At 35.4% G+C, this 20305-nt stretch overlaps 1 protein-coding gene across 4 annotated transcripts in view; it reads left to right on the top strand.

Annotated features, from left to right (window-relative positions):
* Positions 1–20305, top strand: part of HELZ (helicase with zinc finger) — a 293362-nt gene that overhangs the window by 182599 nt on the left and 90458 nt on the right. For all 4 annotated transcript variants that reach the window (XM_069076607.1, XM_069076606.1, XM_069076608.1 and 1 more), the window contains 5 exons: positions 3034–3152; positions 4671–4816; positions 8719–8866; positions 11826–12009; positions 14550–14778. In XM_069076607.1, the coding sequence (XP_068932708.1) occupies positions 3034–3152; positions 4671–4816; positions 8719–8866; positions 11826–12009; positions 14550–14778 (826 nt within the window). The remainder of the gene's footprint in view (positions 1–3033; positions 3153–4670; positions 4817–8718; positions 8867–11825; positions 12010–14549; positions 14779–20305) is intronic.

Genomic DNA, 20305 nt, shown 5'->3' with positions numbered 1-20305 from the left:
AGAGAGAGAGAGAGAGAGAGAGAGAGAGAGAGAGAGAGAAAGAGAGAGAGAGAGAAAGAGACAGAGACAGTTGAGTTTCCAGGAAGAGAGGGTGGTCAGTGCTGAAAAGTACTGTAGAGAGGTTAAGAACTATGAACTATGAGGATTTAGAAGAGGCCCTGGGATTTGCCAGTTAAGACAAGACGAGAAACTTTATTTTTTATTTTACTTTTTTTTAAAAAGCAATTGGGGTTAAGTAACTTGCTCAAGGTTACACGGCTAGTTATTTCTGGGTGTGGTGGCAAGTATCTGAGCCCGGATTTGATCCCAGGTCATCCCGACTCTGGGGCCGGTGCTCTTACTCACTGTGCTACCTGGCCACCCTTAAGACTAGTGACTTTAGAGACAGCAGTTTCAGTTGAATAAGGTTGGAAGCCATCTTATAAGGGTCTGAAAAATTAATGAGGAAGAGTTAATAGAGATAACTTTCCTTGAAACCTTTTTTCTCAAATTTTGGCAGTCAAAGGGATGAAAGATACAGTGTTATACCTTGGTGTTGGGTCAAAGGAAAGTTTTTTTTTTTAAAAGGATGGAGGAAATTTTGGGAATGTTTATAGATAGCAAAGAAGCAATTCATAAATAGGAAGAAACTTGAGTTTTTCTCAAGAAGGGCAAGCAGTCTGCAGAAGGAGATGAGAGGGAAGAACACAAAGAGAGTACTTGACCTTGGCAAAGAGTTCTACCCTTCATCAGAGACTGGAACAGAGGAATAGAGCATCGAGGATGATTTTATGAGTTTTTTAAAATGTAAGAGAGAAGCAAACTCATGGAGAATGACCTATTTTCTCAATAAAGTGTGAGGTAAGGTCTGTTGCTAAAAGACTTGAAAAAAGAAAAACTGTGAGACTGCTGTTCTAAGCAGTGCATTTAGGAAGGAATTGCTTGGCTGTATTGGGGCTCATTTGAACTTACTTGAGATAAATGTTGTCCTTGTCCTGGTCACCATGGTTGTTTCACTTTCTCTAACACTCTCCAAAAGTAACAGTATGAGGAAAAGGTATGTTGGGAGTAATTCAGGTTTAGAATTTTTGGCAAGATATGAGTGGATAGGACATGGGCAAATAGATTTGAAGATAGTGTAAAATTGAATTGTTAAATTCGAGGGTTAAAATTGAAGATGGAGGAAAATTAAACCAGATCAGGAATGTTCATTTGCAAGAGGACTTAAGGGTAAAGGTTACAGCAAAGGTAAAGAATAGATTCAAGAGAAGTGAAGCACTGGGAGAGATAGAAGGGTAGGAAATTAAAATCAGAGGAAATTTCGTAACTCTTGGTCATGAAAATAGGATACCTATGGGAGATCAAAGATATGATATATATCTATATATCTATATCTATCTATCTGTCTGTCTGTCTGTCTGTCTGTCTGTCTGTCTGTCTGTCTGTCTGTCTATCTATCTATCTATCTATCTATCTATCTATCTATCTATCTATCTATCTATCTAGTTGGATGAAGGGTTATGTGAATCCCCTTTGTAGGTTATAGGAGTTTAAGGTGTTGCTCCACTGGGAGACCAGGATGTTTGAAAGAACATAAGTATGTATATTGAAGTTCTTGGGGTATAAAGGAAGACTGAATCAGGTACTGAACTCCATAACAGAAGAAATGAGGGACACTAACCTTGAGGTTAGTTGATATATGTACCACCAGGATAGGATGATATAGCTAGGTACAGAGAGTTTAAAAGGAAAAGAAGTTGCTGATTGATGGTGGCGGGAGGAGAGAGGATCTAGAAGTGGCAGTGGGGAGAGCAAGGAATATGCCTATTCCTGCTGCTGGGCTAGTCTGTTAGGGGAAATGAAGGAAGAAAGTGTATCAGATACAGGCGAAGGTCAGCAGAGGAGCAATGTCTTGCTGGGGAGCCTGGTTTCTGTGAGTGTCACAAGTTGTAATTTGTGCATGAGGAAAAAGGCTAGCATAAAGAGAGATTAATTAATGGTAGAATCAGCTTTAAACCATACAAGGAAACAATTATTATATTATATTATATTGTAGTTATTATGTAGACGAAAAACCAGAACTTTCTGAGAAAAATGGCTTTATGTGAAAACTTTGCAAGGTTCAGATCTTCACACAAAGTATTTTTTCTTGGGATGTTTTGAGGAGTGCTAAAGTATTGAGTTTTGAAGTATCTGGCTAAGATTTTAACTCAAATTAACTTTTTTCTCACAGCTTTAGTGGGAAACATTAAATGAGGGGCAAACTAAAAAAGTATCTAGATCCTTGGAGTCAAGGACAACTTGAATTCACAGCTTGCCCCTAATTCTGAGGCCATGGGAATGTCACTTACCCTCTCTGTGCCTTGTATGACTTTCAGACAATAAAGCGAATTGCTGATCTGCATCTGAGCAAAAAGTTTTAAACGATTGGAATATGTTGAAGCATTTTTGAGGCATTGTTCAAATAACACAGGCATATGGATATATCACATATATAATTAGACATGTGTATATATGTGCACATATGCGTATTTTCTGAACGAATTTCTGTCATAGACTTTTGTTCCATTTTTTCTTTAATCCTAAATCTTATATCTTATTTTTTTGTGTAAAGGGACATCTAAGTATAAAATAATCCCCTTTTAAAAATTATTCATGGTATCATACCTAGAAAATATGCAAATACCTTTAGCTATTAGTATTAAGTTGTTTACACTTCCCATGCTAGTAAAAAGCTCTTTTTATAATTGTTCAAATGGAATCTTTTGTATGCACTAATCAGAATGTAACAATTTTAATTCCTCATATTTAGACTCCACTTTAAGATGTTTCTATTACTAGATACTGCTAATTAATATCATCTAACAAGGTAGCTTCCTTTTTAAAAAATCTCTTTTGTTTATAAAAGATTATGATTTGATATTTAGATTTTTGTGGATCCAAAATGAAAGTGTCTCAAACTATCTAAAATCTTTGTCAGGAAAGAAAGCAGTATCTATTCCCTTTATTGCCTATGTAATACACCTTCCTGAGTTTTTGTACTGTGCTTTCCAGGGTTTTTTACACATATTCTGTTGGATGAAGCTGCACAGGCCATGGAGTGTGAAACCATTATGCCTCTGGCATTAGCAAATCGAAACACACGGATTGTTTTGGCTGGAGACCACATGCAAGTAAGTGTTGTACCATGTGTTTAATTAGTTTAGAATGAAATTCTGGTTAATGAAGTATTTTAGTATATATTTAATGGGAGTAAAGTGAAATTGTAGCATGTATTAGGACTTAGTTACTTTGAATATTTCTGAACTAGATGTTACTACAAGTATATAAATTGGTGATTGCAAGAGAGTTTAATGTTAATTCCTATTATTATGTACACTTAGAAAATCTGGCAAAATACTTTACATGCTAGTACTAATCCTTTTTCTTTTAAATTGGTTAGACATATAGAGTGAGCAAAACTTTGACACTTTTCACTTTTGTTTATTTGAGGATTTGTTCTTTATGGTGCAAATATTGAGCTTTATTTTTCATAATTTTTTCCTAAATTCCCTAGCTCTTCTTTGTAAGTAACATTTAACTTCATGCAGGGTTAATTTTAAGTCAAAGCAAACAAAGAGAAAACATTAGTAAGGAACACTTCTTACTTTATTTAGCTTTTTTTTTTTTTTGGAGGTGGGAAGGCAGGGCAGTAGGGGTTAAGTGACTTGCCCAAGGTCACATAGCTAGTAAGTGTTAAGTGTCTTGAGGTCGGATTTGAACTGAGGTCCTCTTGACTACAGGGCCAGTGTTCTATTCACTGTGCCACCTAACCACCCCCCCCCCCCGCCAGTTCTAACTTTATATATGTAATACATACCTGTTTAAAAAAAAAAGGAAATTGAGCTTTCTGTCTGAGGCAGAACAGTGGATAGAGAGATAGATCTGGAGTCAGAAAGATGAGTTCATTTCTAGCCACAAGTATTAACTGTGTTACTGTGGGCAAGTTTGAGCTCTGTTTCCTCATCTGTAAAATGGGGATAGTAATAGCACCTAATTCCTAGTATTGTTGTGAAGATAAGTTGAGATAACATTTGTAAAATCTTAAAATTCTATATAAATGCTAGTTGTTATTATTGTTGCTATTATTATTATTAATGTTTTCAGTCTTCCTAATAAATGTATAGCTTCAGGTGCTGTTCCTACTGGGACACAATAATTAGAATGGTACCTTCATAGTATTCTTGCTGTCAGAATTATGATAAAGGTTTATAACTATAGGGACAAATAACATTTGTTGTAGAATTGTTCAAATCAGATTATTTTTGCTTATCTCTAAAATGCTTAAACACTAAGTATTTTTTTTTTTACTTTTAGAAAGCATTTGTTTTATACATAAACTATCTCTAGTAGGATTCCTAGCTGATCATTTTGATTCACTTGATTGGGTCACAGAATCAAGGGGTTTGAGTTTTTATTCCTCAGTCAATAAATGGAATTATATTAATTGGTAAATTATTCTAGCAATTGTTGAAAGTAAAGTTTGTCAAGTGTTAAACAGAGTTGCAAACAGCCTAGAAATTATTAGACTGGACAGATATTTATAGGGAGTTAATGCATAAAAAGTTTTAGCATAAGGAATTTTCTGTAATTTCCAGAAACTGCTTGCAAATTTTGTTAAAATTTTTTATCCATATGGCTGTCTGTTGCAGCTCAGTCCTTTTGTCTACAGTGAGTTTGCCAGGGAGAGAAACCTTCATGTTTCGTTACTGGATAGGCTCTATGAGCATTATCCTGCAGAGTTTCCATGTCGGATCTTACTGTGTGAGAACTATCGTTCCCATGAAGCCATCATCAAGTAGGTGTGATCTTTTTTAAATGTACCTGTAAATGGTATTAGTGAATATAAACAGTTTCATCAATGACTGAGGGTGCTAAATTGCATCATAGGTGGTATTAGTATTACAAATTGCCTTTTGTGTGATGCTTTTTTTTTTTAAAATCATTTAAACCCTTTAAAATTGAAAAGAAAGTTTTTTTAAAATCTTTAAATTCAGGAAACGAGAACTTTTAGTCTACTGAGTCTGTGTTATGTTCGCATGTGTGTGTGTATGTATAAATTCACATATACTGACATGAGTATGTTAATGAGCCACAAAACAGCAAAGATTTTCCAGTTTTGCAAATTTTTTTTTGTGTAGGGAATCTAATTGGAAATAAAATGAATAGGGAGAAGAATGTAAAAATTACGAATTTTTAAAAGTTCAATGATACATTTAGATAATGTGAATGATGCTAGTAATATGAGTAGGTAGTTAGGAGAATAAAGAACAAAAAAGATTTCGTTTCCACTGTGGCTTTTCCAGCATCTTAAAATGTGATTTTCTTTTGCTTCTTCCAAAATTGTTTGAGGCATGCAAAGTCCTTACTGGGAGGCACCTACATTCATAAAAGGGCATTCAGTAGGCAGGGAAATGTTGAAATATTGATTGTCCTTAAATTGTGTCGCTTTGAATTATATTACTTTGAAGGGAAATAATATGTTCATATCTGTAGATTAGCTAGAAAAGTACACACCAAGTCACTCCTGGCTTACTCTCTTTATGTGTAGCTGTACCCTAAGTGTGGTAAGCAATGTGTAACTATTATTGATCAAACATTCCTCTCATCCTTCTCTCTATAGTCTCTTTCCTTAATTTTCCTTCAAAAAGAACCCACCTAATAATTATAGAGTAACAAGTGCCTACTCTATAGTTTTTTTGTTGTTTTTATTTTACTTTTTTTTTAAAAAAAAGAAAACCTCTCCTTTCATATTTAATAATTTGAATAAAATTTGTTGTGGACATGAAGTAATATATTGGTTTGAATGTAGGTTTTCCAATGACTACAGATTTTTGTGATACACATTTTCTTTTTTTTCCTTTTTCAAATGCTTTATTAACTTCTGATTTATATCGTTCATTTCTGTCAGATTTTGAGTTACAAATTTTCTCCCTGTTTTTCCCCTACCCACCACCCCAAAATAGCAGTCCCACAGAATATCCCCTCCTCCAATCTGCTCCCTCCCATATCTTCTCCCATACCCCCTTCGACTTTTCCAGCAGGGCATGGTGGATATCTATGCCCCAATCCCTATATATCTTATTTCCCAATTATCTGTAAAATAGTATTAATAATAGTATATGTATATATATTTTAATCATTTGATTTCAAAACTTTGAATTTCAGATTCATTCCCTTCCTCCCTTCTCACCCATCCTTACTGGTAAGATAAGCAATTCAGTATAGGTTGTACATTTGTAGCTAATGCAAAACATTACCATAGTAGATATATTGTAAAAGATTGACTATATTTCCCTCCCTCCTATCCCACCTCCCACTTGTTCTATTCTCTACTTTGATCCTGTCCCTTTTCAAAAGTGGGTGCTTCCAACTTCCCTCCCCCCCAGCCTGCCCTCCTTTTCATCATCCCTCCTCTCATCCCTTTCCCCCCTACTCTCCTGTAGGGTGACATATCCTATTTAGTGTGTATGTCATTACCTCCCCGAGCCAAGTTAAATGAGAATGAGGTTCACCCATTCCCTTTTGCCTTCCTATTCTTCTCCTCCATTGTAACCATTTTCCCTTGCCTCTTCTATGTGAGATAGTTTACCCCATTCTGTCTCTCCCCATCTCCTCTCATTATATTCCTCTCTCACCTCTTAATTTCACCTTTTAAGTATCATCCCTTCCTATTAAATTGGTCCTGTGCCCTCTATCTATGTATACCTATAAACATATATACACACATTCACATATGTATTCATATGCCCGTATACCCTCCGATATAGACATATATATATATATATATATATATATATATATATATATATGTTTCTATTCCCATCAACTATTTTCATATTGAGAAAAGTTTCATCAGTTACAATTATTGTTTTTCCATGTAGGAATGTTAATAGTTCAACTTTGATAAGTTCCTTATGATTTCTTTTCCCTGTTTACCTTCTCATGCTTCTCTTGCTTCTTGTATCTGAATGTCAGATTTTCTATTCAACTCTGGTTTTTTCATCAAGAATGCTTGAAAGTCCTCTGTTCCACTGAATAACTATATTTTCTCCTGAAACATGATACTCAGTTTTGCTGGCTAGTGATTCTTGGTTTTAATCCCAGCTCCTTTGCCTTCCGGAATATCATATTCCAAGCCCTTCGATCCCTCAGTGTAGAAGCTGCCAGATCCTGTGGTATCCTGATTTTCCACAATATTCAAATTTTTTCTTCCTGGCTGCTTGTAATATTCTCTCCTTGATCTGGGAATTTTGAAACCTGGCTATTATATTCCTAGGAGTTTTCTTTGTGGGATCTTTTTCAGGAGGTGATTGTTGTATTCTTTCAATCTCTATTTTCCCCTCTGGTTCAAAACATCAGGGCAGTTTTCCTTGAGAATTTCTTGGAGGATGATATCTAGATTCTTTCTTTGATCATTGCTTTCAGGTAGTCCAATAATTTTTGAATTATCTCTCCTGGGTCTATTTTCCAGGTCAGTGGTTTTTCCCATGAGATATTTCACATTGCCTTCTATTCTTTCATTTGTTTGGATCTGTTTAACAGCAACTTGATTTCTCATAAAGTCATTAGCTTCCATTTGCTCCAGTCTAATTCTGAAGGAATGATTCTCCTCAGTGAGCTTTTGAGATTCTTTTTCCATCTGGCAAATTCAGCTTTTTAAGGCATTCTTCTTCTCATTGTCTTTTTGAGCCTCTTTTGCCATTTGAGTTAATCTATTTTTTAAGGTGTTATTTTCCTCAGTCAGGCTGTTGACTCATTTCATAATTTTCTCGCATGGTTCTCATTTCTCTTCCCAATTTTTCCTCCACTTCTCTTATTTGCTTCTTAAGGTCCTTTATGCCCTATAACCAGCTCATATTTTTCTTGGAAGCTTTTGATGCAGGAGTTCTGACTTCCTCCTGTTCCATGCTTTGCTCCTTTCTGTCCCCCAAATAGGAGTCTAATGTTGGGTTGCTTTGCTTCCTTTGCCTGCTTATTTTGCCACTCAATTCCTTGACTTTTGGGCTTTTTGCCACAGTAGGACTCTGCCCACCAGACAGGGGAACTTCGTTCGAAACACTCAGGTTTTCTCAGCTACTGAAGGTATTAGTTGGGTGCCCTCTCTGAAGCCTCCACATGCTCTCACAAGCTGGTCACACACCCCACGACCTCCACCCTAGACCACAATCCATATACAAGCAGGTTTAAGCAAGAGTGATTACCCCTCAGACTGGTTGTTTGGTCCCTGTACACTCTTCAGGCCAGGAGCTGAAATTGCCATGTGGCGGTGGCTGCCCCCGGCTTCTTGCCCCGTGGGCAAAAGCCGATGCACTCCCAACTACTGGATCCCAATGTCCACACTACACTGACCTCTCACTTTGTCCTTAGCATCTATGTGTTGATAATTCTGGATTTCCACAGCTGCTGGTGATTTGGAGTCCCTCCAGCCAGTGGTTGGTTAGGCCCGCCCTGGGGCTAATGCCTCTGGCTCGTGCTGGCTGCTTGCTGCCTGTCTGCTGGGCTGTCCTCAGTTGGAGGTTAGCTTCTCTGTGTCATTTTGTGGGTTCTGTAGGTCCAAAGTTTGTTCAGAGTCCCCTTTTACATGAATTGGAGGTGGTAGGAGCCAAAGCCGTGTGGAGGTCTTGTTTCTGCTCTGCCATCTTGACTCTGCCCCACACATCCTCTTGATTCACATTTTCATTTTGTGTCTTTTTGCAGTTACACATCTGAGCTTTTCTATGAGGGGAAGCTGATGGCAAGTGGAAAACAGCCGGCACACAAAGATTTTTATCCATTAACCTTCTTTACAGCACGAGGAGAAGATGTACAGGAAAAAAATAGTACAGCTTTTTATAATAATGCAGAGGTAATTTTCATATTTTTGTACATAGTGTTTCCTTTCAAAAATTGGTCATTACAGTATAATGTAAATTAATACAAAATAATTTTCTTTTAACTTGTAAGGCTTCGTATGATATTTTTTCCTCAAATCTTTTTATTGGCTTAAGTATTAACTTTATTGGCATAAAGATGAGGTATAAAACTTCTCTTGGCATATAGCACTTATATTCATTGTGTTATGGCTAAAATAATGTAAACGGAGGCATGATCAGTTTATTAGTAAAGCATGAATATACCAATAAGTAGGATCTCAATTTCCTCAGCACAACTAAGACCCTTAATTGGGGATAGTTTTTAGGGAAGTACAGAACAAAGAATAGGACTTCATAAATCACGAACAAGTTATGATTTGTCAAAGAGCTTGACATTATCAATGGCAATACCTATGTGACTGGTTATAGAGTTGAGGTATGGGGGACAATATGATTGGTTGGTACTTGGGAATGAGGGGTTAGCAGCAACCCCCTCCTTCCTTCCTGTGATGTAAACTCATTGTTTGAGTTTACCTGCAAAATTAGAGATAGTGAACCACCCATATTTAGATAACAAACAAGACATAGAAAAGCGATTAATGAGAGAATTGGATTTCTGAATTTAATTACAAGAGAGCTTAGTTTCTGAACTAAGTTCAGGAAAAAGAATAGCTTAGGCAGTTACAGGAAAAAATTGATCAAGTTTCAAATAGGATCAATTAAAAAAAGATACAGAATCAATACAATTATTTCATTTGTCATTATGAATCACCTATAGCATAAAAACAAAAATAAACTTTGTTTTACTCTATTTTAAGGTAAAATAGGAAGATATAAATTAAAAAAGGAAATGCCACATTATTCTTAGATATGTTATTGTTTTTCATCTGAAATGGAACTTCATGAAATCTTATTGTTTTAATATAAAATGATCATTTTTGTTTGAGTGATAAGTGATGAATGTATAAACATTTCCTACTCATATATACATCCCATGATGTTGCTCGTTCTCTTTATTTTTTTAATTCAATTTTTAATTTATTAATTTGTTTGTTTCCTTTTAGTTTACAGGATTCAATTCCACAATTCCTTGAATTTCACATTTTGCCCCCCCCCTTCACCCCCCCCCCCCCCCCATGGCATCTTATAATCAAGTATAGGATCTGTAAATACTTTCACATTATACAATGGTCAGGTTATAAGGATGCATTGTACCAGCTGAAATGAAAAATGGTAAAGAGGACATAAAATCAAATAAGAGAACGAAAAAGATCAGGTATTTTGCTTCCACCTGGATATAAATTTAGTTCTTTCTAGTTCTTTCTCTGGATGCATGTTTTTCTCTCCATCATGCGTCTTTTGGGATTGACTTATATCCCTGCATTGTTGAGAAGAGTCCAGTCTGTCAAAGTTCGTCATCACACATACGTTGTGTCTGTAATTGTGTACAAATTCCTCCTGGTTCTACTCTTCTCACTCAGTATCAGTTCTTTTAAGCCTCTCCAGGTAAATATGAAGACCGACTGCTCCCCGTTTCTTATAGCGCAATAATATTCCATAACATGCATATACCACAACTTGTTCAGCCATTCCCCAATTGATGGACACCCCCTTAATTTCCAATTCTTTGCCACAACAAAAAGCTGCTATAAACATTTTTGTACATATGGGTCTTTCTCCCTTTTCTATGATCTCTTTGGGATATAACCCTAGGAGTGGTATTGCTGGATCAAAGGGTATGAAAGTATTTATAGCCCTTTGGGCATAGTTCCAGATTGCTTTCCAGAAAGGCTGGATCAGTTCACAACTCCACCAACAATGCATTAGTGTTCCAGTTTGCCCACATCCTCTCCAGCATTTGTCATTTTCCTGTTTTGTCATCTTAGCCAATCTGACTGGTGAGATGTGGTACCTCAGAGTTGTTTTGACTTGCATTTCTCTAATCAATAGTGAATTAGAGCATTTCTTCATGTGCTTATAGATATCTTTAATTTCTTTCTCTGAAAACTGCCTGTTCATATCCTTTGACCATTTATCAATTGGGGAATGACTTGTATTCTTATAAATTTGACTCAGTTCTCTGTATATTTGCTCGTTCTCTTTAAAACAAAAGACAAATAACAAGTTCTAGCCATTCTGGAAAGCAGTTTCTACAAGAAGTCTCTCCCATATTTCTTCAATCTTTGTACCTTTCCTTTGACATGATCTCCAATTTATGTTCTTGTTTGTACATTGTCTCCCAGCTAGAATGTGAAGTCCTTGAGACTGGGAACTGTGGGCTTTTGTTGTGCTTTGCTTCTTATTGTATCACCAGGACTTAGTACTGTGCTTGGTACAGAGTAGGTACTTAATAAATGTCTGTTGATGTAACTTGATAGACATAAGTATGACAGCTTAGGAATTGACCTGCTGAACTTAGTATACTTAAAAACAAAACAAAACAAAAAAGCCTCCTCAAATAAAACCAAGTTATTCATAAGGAGATTCATAAGAGTATAAAACACACTTTTTTTTTTTGCTTTTCTTTATATGTGGAAATGTTCATTTTTATTAAAAAATCTTTTAGAAATGATATTAGTTTTTGAAAGTAGTAACACTACTTGTGCCAGAGCATTTATAAACTCATATCATATCCTTTATTTTTAGCGAAAAATAAGCAAATTTTATCAATAAAATAAAATATAATGCACCTTTGGGTATTATTCTTTATATAAACATTTGACCAAAAAGACATCTTCATTAAGAATACTACTAAATTAATTGGAAATTTTAAAAGTACCTTTTATAAGGGTTTTATCATTTAAACTATTATTTATATCAGCAAATTATTTTAGTGTGGGTTGTTGACCAAGATGTGAAATGATCTTGTAACTTAGAAATGAATTTTAAGATGGTTTTCATTAAGGTGGCATTTCAGATGCATCTGTAAAAACCAAATTATTTTTTTTTAAGGTATTTGAAGTGGTGGAACGGGTGGAAGAGTTAAGGAGAAAGTGGCCTGTAGCTTGGGGAAAGTTAGATGATGGAAGTATAGGTGTGGTCACTCCTTATGCTGATCAGGTCTTCAGGATCCGGGCAGAACTTCGAAAAAAGAGACTATCTGATGTCAATGTGGAAAGAGTGCTCAATGTTCAGGGTAAGTAACAATCAAGTTTCCTGAAGTCACTCAAATGTAAATATTTAGAAATGTTTTTTTGAAAACTTTGTATTTACTCCTTGGTAATTTTTGAAATAGAGAAGCACATGATGTAGTGGGTAGAGAGCTGGTTTTGGAGTTAGGAAGACCTCTGCTCAAGAGCTGCCTCTGCCATAACAGGGATGTGGGATCCAGGATGAGGGGATTAAACTCAGTGCCTTCAGGCTGTTGTTCAAGACTGTAAGGGGCAGAGAAAGTACAGATACTTATTTTAAGAGGAAGTTCCTGATGAGGAGTTCCCTAAAACAGTAAAATCAGAGTCTTGGCCCAAAAATAAACAAACAAACAAATATATGTGTGTGTGTGTGTGTGTGTGTGTGTGTGTGTGTGTGTGTGTGTGTGTGTGTGTGTGTGTGTGTGTATGTATGTGTATATATATATGTATGTATGTATATTACATAAGTTTTTTTATGCCTATTCTATATATTAAAAAAAGATTGATTCCAGCCTAATTTAAATAGTTTATGAAATTGTGCAGCAGTATTCATCACAATCACCTAAATGAAACAAGTATAAGTAAAATATTCCAGTGTGTCTGTTTTCCTGTATGCTAGACAAAAGATAGCCCCCCAAAAAAGTACAGCATAAAATGTTGCTATAGTTAGTTTCTTTTTGGCTATTAGAATGTGAAATTTTTCATTTAAAATCTTGTTACTTCAAGACACTATTAATATTTACATTCTATTTGAGATTCTTTTGGAATTAGTCTTTCTCTCTGATATTGAATTAGTAGAACATTTGTTTTCTTCTTTACATCCCTAAAATGCAATAATAAGATTAATCTTTATTTTATGATAAGCCACTAGTTTCAGCTTCATTTGCAAGATCCCAAGTATGTTGTGAAAAAATCTCTGGCCACGCTTCAGACCAGTAATGAGAGTGCTAATTTGTTCTGGGAAGACAAATACTCATGAAACAAGATTAACAAGAATTTATTCTACCTAAGAAATGACACTTCCATGCATTTTAGATGATTGGTTTGTTTTCTGTATAGTAGAAACTCATCAGAACTGTTTATGTGATACCATTATGATATTTATTTATTTTACATTTTATTTTTATTCATACTGTTTGCTTTTTAAAAAGACATTCATTTGCAAATATAGCCTGTTCTCTTTGCTTCCCATTGAATCATTTCTAGTAACAAATATTAGTATTTGTTTAGTTTAAATAAATATAGCTTAGAATAAAATAAATAAAATATTTTTTATTTTATTTTAAATTTATATTAAAAAAATAAATAAAATAAAATAGTTTAGAAAAAAAACCAAGTTGGTTGTCAGACTGAGAATATATATTTTATATTCATAATCTCCTACTTCTGCAATGAAGGGAGTAGTAGGTATATTTTCTCAGGTCTTCTCTGGGGCCAAAGCTGTCTTTTATAATCACGTGTTTGGTTTCATTTTATTGTTCTTTCTGTTTATTTTGATATTTAGGATAGAGATAGGGAATGAACAGTGATTTCATTATTGAAGAGATCAGCACCTCCTCTACAATTTATAGTCTTAGAGAATTGCCCAAAATACCAAGGAAATAATAACTTTGCCCAGTGTCACACAGACAGTATGTATCAGTGGAAGGACTTGAACCCATGTCTTCCTGGCTTGAAGACTGGCATTCTATCCACCATACTCTGCTGCCTCATATTATGGGTTTTATTTGAAAAAAAAAAAAAAAAAGATCAGTATGCTAATTGTGATAATAATAATCGATTTTCAAAAGTCCCATTGCTTTCTGTATTGCTCATATCCCTCATAGTATTTTTTTCAATTTTAGGTACAGTATTTTAAGAGGGACTAACTATAGAATGTCTAGAGGAAGGGCGGAGGGATGGTGAGGAATCTGGAGACTTAACTTATGGAATTCTTAAAGGGACTATGTTTAGCTTGGAAAAGAAAAGAGTTAGGGATTTGGTAGATAACCTTCAAATTTTTGGAAGCCATTATCTAAAAGGGAAAACATAGACTTCAGGGGTGGGGAACCTAGGGCCTCAAGGCCACATGTTGCTCTCTAGATCCTCAAGTGCGGCCCTTTGATTTCAAACTCCACAGAACAGTTAAAGGGCTGCACTTGAAGATCTAGAGGGCCACGTGTGGCCTTGAGGGCCCAGGTTCCTCACCCCTGGACTAGATGGTTTCTGAGATCCCTTTCAAATCTTAAGATCCTTAAATTCTAAATTATGGGAAGAGGTTTTGACCAAACATGCAAAAGAACTTTTTGCTAGCTTTGGCCAAAAACTGGAACTGTACAACTGTGGAAATAATTGCCTTGTGAGATAATAAGGTATTTAAACTGAGGCTTGATTACCAGGTGCAGGGTTGCTGTAGTAGGAGCTCTTGCATTGGGTGGAAGATTGTATGAGGTGATCTTTGGGGCTGGCTTCAATTCCTAAATTCCCAGGTTTTTGTGAAAATGTGATCCTTTGATTTTGTTACTGATTAATAACATTAAATGTAAAATGTTCTTAATTTCTTTAGGAAAGCAGTTTAGGGTTTTGTTTCTGAGTACAGTACGTACCCGGCACACTTGCAAACATAAACAAACCCCGATTAAAAGGAAAGAGCAACTATTAGAAGATTCAACAGAGGATTTGGATTATGGTTTTTTGTCCAACTACAAACTTCTCAACACCGCCATAACAAGAGCACAGTCGTTGGTAGCTGTGGTGGGTGATCCTATTGCGTTGTGCTCTATTGGAAGATGCAGGTATTTTGAGTATATATGTATGTATTGTTGACTGAAAACATTGGCAAGAAATGCAAGGATCCCTTTATATTATGGCATTTGCCATATCTCCATTGGCATTTGATAGATCTGTTTTAATAAATTTTCAGCAATATGAGCATATAACATTAACTTTTTTGGCTTATTCAATATCTTAATAATTGTATACTTGTCTATGAATATTGTCCTTAAACAATTTTAAGTAGCCTTTAATAGTATAGATAACGAATGTGATGAATTTCTTTTCTCAGGCATCTTCTGCCATGCCTTTTCTTTGCATTCAGTTATTTGCATTCTTTTTATTTTTTTATTTTTTTGCTATTTGGAGGGGTAAACGTAGGACAGTTGGGATTAAGTGACTTGTCCAAGGTCACACAGCTAGTAAGTGTTAATTGTTTGGGTCTGGATTTGAACTCAGGTCCTCCTGACTACAGGGCTGGTGCTCTATTCACTGTGCCACCTAGCTACCCCATTTATTTGCATTCTTTCAAAGCCTCCTGTCATCTTTCCAAACTAAAATAGTCTGTCATCTTTTTATTTCTGCTTATTATAGCTCTTTAAATGTTATTATCGATGCTTTGATCAGACATAAATTGTAAGAAGCTCTTTGTCTTTATATGAGAACATTATTAAAAGACACTAAATATTCTTTTTTATATGCCTTATACCATTTATTTGAATGTTAAAATTCTGAATTGAATGGGGGTATTGGACTTGAACATTTGACTCTTGAAAAAGCTTGTTTGTATGTATGTGTGTATAGCTAAAACAGAAAGAAATATAGAAAGACTACTTTTTTATGCAAGAAAAATGATGTGCTGAGATTTACTTTAAATTTTTTACAAATCTTATAGTATGTATCAAACTGAATTCATAATCAGAAATGTGGTCAAAGTAGTTTTTTGGATAGCTATTTCATTATTATTGTCAATAACAGTAATAATAGTAACTGAAATTTTATATTATGTTTTTGGTTTGCAAGTCATTTGTTATTTTATTCTCACAATAACCCTGAGGTTATTGTTATTATCCTGTTTTATTTTATTTTTTAATACTTTTTATTTTATTATACTGTTATTATCCACATTTTATAGCCAATAGAACTGAGGTTATGTGGCTTTCTGGGGGTCACATAACTAGCAAATGAATGAGGCCATATTTGTACTTGTCTTTTTGACTTCGGTTCTAGCTCTCTATCCATTGAACAACCTATCTGCCTACTTTATGATACTGTTGTTGTACAGTACTGTTAAAATAGACAGATATATTTGGATGGAGTCCCCTGTAAAGTCAATAATGCATTGTGAAGTAAACTTGACAACATTTACTTCCTTTTTATGTGTCCCAGAAGGCATAAATGTTCTATATAAAGGAAATCTACTTGGGCCATTTAAAAATGAAATGATTATTTTAGTAGAGCTGTAACTAGCCCTACCTATTATTTGTTTGTTTGGGTTTTTAATTATCACTCCCCTACTTGCTTAAGTGATCCAATTCTATCCCATCTTTTCCAGCACATTGTCCCCTCTATCATCTAATAATTGTCCCCTTTTCACTAATTTTCAGTTCTTCCCTGTCTACTGATTTCTTCCCAGCTATCTACAAATATGTCTGTGTTTTTTGAATCCTCACTTGATCCTTCTATCTCTGCTAAATATTATTTATTTTTCTTGCCTTTTATATATTAACTCCTTAAGAAGTCTGTCTACAACAGGTATTTCCATTTTCTTTCATCTCTTTCTCTTCTTTACTCTTTGCCATCTAACTTCTGAATTCATCATTCAGCTGAAACTTTTTTTCTTCATAGTTACTTAAAACTTAAATCTAATGGCCTTTTCTCAGTCCTTAATTCTTTTGACCTCTCTGTTGATCACCCTGTTCACTTTCTCTCTAGGTTTTTATGACAGTTTTCTCCTGCTTCTCCCTCCCATCTGTCTGACCAGTTACCCTCTGCCTCCTTTGATTTTTATCCCTGTCATGCTCACTCATAGTTGGGGCTCATAAAGTTGTGTTCTAAGCTGCCTTCTCTTCTCCCTGTATACTGTTTCACTTGGTGATCTCATCATCCTTCTGACTTCATTTTTTTTTTTTGAGGGCAGTTGGGGTTAAGTGACTTGCCTAAGGTTACATGGCTAGTTTCTGTGTTAAGCATCTGAGGCCAGATTTGAACTCAGGTCCTCCTGACTCCAGGGCTGGTGCTCTATTCACTGCGCCACCTAGCCACCCCGATCTCATCATGTTTCATATATTCAGTTATCATCTCTATGAAAATAATTCTCAGATCAAACTTGTCCAGTCCAAACCTCTCTCCTCACTTTCAAGTCATCTTCTCCAGCTGTCTTTTAAACACCTCAAACTGGATATCCTATAGACTTTTAAAACTCAGCATGTCTAAAACTGAAGTTATTATCTTTTCCCCTTAAATTGTTTCCTCTTCTTAATTTCCCTATTACTGTTGAGGGTACTACCATCTTTCCAGTCACAATCTAGGTGTCACATCTCAATTCCTTACTCTCCTACCCTCTATATCCAATCACTGGTCAAGTTCTGTCTTTTATGCCTTTGTAACGTCTTTCATATGCACCCTCTTCTCTCCTCTGATATTGCCACCTCTCTTCTGCAGGCCCTCATCACTTCATTCTTGGACTCTTACAATAGCCTGTAATTGGTTTCCCTACCTCAAGTCTTTCCCCACTCCAATCCATCCTCTGTTCAGCTGTTAAATTGATCTTCCTAAAGCTCAGATTTGACCAAGGTTTCTCCCCCCTCCACCCAATTCAATAAATTCCAGTGGCTCCCTATAACCGCTAGGATCAAATATGAAATCCTATTTGACTTTTAAAGCCCTTTACAACCTGGTCCTTTGCTGCCTTTTCAGTCTTCTTATACCCTACTCCCTTCCAGTGTCAACTGGCCTCACTCTGCTGTCCATTGACACTGGCCTCCCTCCTATTCTTTACACAGAACAATCCATCTGTTTCTCCATGCCTGAAATTCTTTCCTTCCTAATCTCTGCATCCTGGTTTTCTTGACTTCCCTTGAGACTCAGCTTAAAGTCCCACCTTCTTCAAGAAGACTTTCCCAGTTCTTAATCTTAGTGCTTTCCCTCTGATATTATCTATAATTCACCTTGTATATAGTTTGTTTATACAGTTGTTTGTATGTTGTCTTTCCCATTAGACTACGAGTTCCCTGAGGGCAGATACATGATTGTTTTTTTTGCCATTCTTTGTATCTGCACTGCTTAGTACATTGCACAACACATAGCAGGTACTTAATAAATACCAGTTGGCTGGTTATGTGAAGAAACTTCCTACCAATGCCAATCTAAAGAGATAGCATAGAAGGATAAGTAAATTATTAGAATTAACTATGGAAGTATAGACAAGACTCTACTTAATGAACTGGTTAATTTGTACTTGTTACTTAGATCTTACAGAGTACCTGCCATTTGATCTATAATGAAATATATTCAAACTTATTTATAGAGTATCATGCATTAGGAGCAATAAAGCATTCATAAACAAGATTTAGGAATAGTTATTAAGAATATAGATAGCCTTTAAAATAATTTTCAGCAATTTATTATACCCCCACATTTTCTAATAGCTACCCTTTCCTATAATGATGTTTTCATTCATTTTGGTTTAATTTCCCATTTTGCTCCATGCACTGGATACTTTTTGCTCAGAGGAAAATGAATGACTCTTCCTAAAATCATATAGTCAATCATCTAGGCCTAGTTTTTAATCTTAGGATGTTATATCATCATTGCTTTGACTGCCTCTAAGACTTTAGGTCTATTCCTATTGAATTTCATTTTATTAAATTCAGCCAATACTTTAGCCTGTCAAGATCTTTTTGGATGTTGACTCTATCATCTATTGTGTTAGTCATCTCTTCTATCTTGTTACCAGATACCTCCCAGGCTGTTACCCAGCTGATTTGTTGTTGTTGTTGTTGTTGTTTTTTTTTTTTTTTTTTGCTTTTTGGAGGGCAATTGGGGTTAAGTGACTTGCCCAAAGTCACATGGCTAGTAAGTGTGTGAAGTGTCTGAGGCTGGATTTGAACTCAGGTCCTTCTGACTCCAGGGCCAGTACTTTATTCAACTGCACCACCTAGCCGCCCCTACTATACACTAATTTTTAACCCAAACAAAATGTAATTAAGAAGTAAAATGTGTTACAGGAAAAAAAAATCATATATAAGCAAATACAGTTTTTAAAATTTCATAAGGAAATCTTTGACTTTTGTTTTTTAAAACCCTAATTCCTAGCCCAGTAGTATTTGACTCATAGTAGGTGTTTAAGAATGTTTGTGGGTTGATAATTTGATTATCATCTAGTCCATGTCTCTCCATCTTTTCTAGAAGAAGGGTATGAGTTACATTATCAATACTTTGCTAAAATCTAGATAGACTATATGTACAGTACTGTCCTTGTTTAGTAACCTTGTCAGAATAGTAGTGTACTAGAACTCTAGATATACCATTAGACTTGGAGTCAAGAAGACCCAAGTTCAAATTCTGCCTCAGACACCTAAGCTGTGAGACCCTGAAGAAGTCACTTACCTCTTTTAGTTTTGTTTCCTCACTGTAAAATTGGGATAATAATACCTATCTTATAGGATTGTTGTGAAGATCAAAGGAGTTAACATATGTAAAGTGCTTGGCAAACCTCAACATGCTAAATTAATCCTGTTGATAATGATGATTGATTTTAGTCTCTCATAACCTATGCTTAAGAAGCTATGCTAGTTCTTTCTAATTTCTGTTTCTTTTTCTAGATGTTCATTAACTTCCTCTTTAATGATTCATTCTGGAATTTTTCCAGGAATCAAAATTAAGGTCCCTGGTCTATAATTGGGAGACTGTATTCTTGCCCACTCCTCCAATTTTTAAAAAGTCAGGACATTTTTACCATTACCAGCCTTGTGATCCCTCTCCCATTCTCTAAGTCTTTTGAAATATCATTGATGCTCAGAAATTTCACCTGCCTGTTCTTTCAGTACCTAAGGATACAATTTATTTGGGACTGAATTTTTATGGACATCAAGGTGCTTTCTTACTCTCTCCTTAATTTATCTTGGGTATCAACTCTGTGTTAGTAATTTTTGTTCTGCCCTTTCTAATGTGAGGCTGAAAATGTCATTCTCTTTGGCAGAGAAAGTAGTAGAAATATAAGAAATCAACCAGCTATATGTTTTCCCTTTTGTCAGTTATGATAAGCGAAGCGCCTTCACCCTAAATGGCAGTCCCGCTTCTTCTTTGATACTCCTCTTTCCCACTAAAACAAAGAATCAGATCCTTTTTGTTGTCTTTCATGTCCTGTACTAGCCTTTGCTCATTCTTTGGCACATTTAGCACTCCTGAATCTATCTTTACAGGGCTGTCATATTCTTATATTCATCCTTTGTTACCTGCCTTTGCTTACATCTCTAGTATATGACTTTTCTAAATTCAAGTTAGTTGATAAATTCCCTGTGGATTCCTTTGAAATCTCTGAATCTG

This window comes from Petaurus breviceps, unplaced genomic scaffold, assembly GCF_028583685.1.
Source record: "Petaurus breviceps papuanus isolate PSGF00001 unplaced genomic scaffold, PetGlider_PUasm1.0 90925, whole genome shotgun sequence".
Lineage (NCBI taxonomy): Eukaryota > Metazoa > Chordata > Mammalia > Diprotodontia > Petauridae > Petaurus > Petaurus breviceps.
Note: the sequence above shows the minus strand (reverse complement) of the source record. Positions and strands in the feature narration are given on the sequence as shown.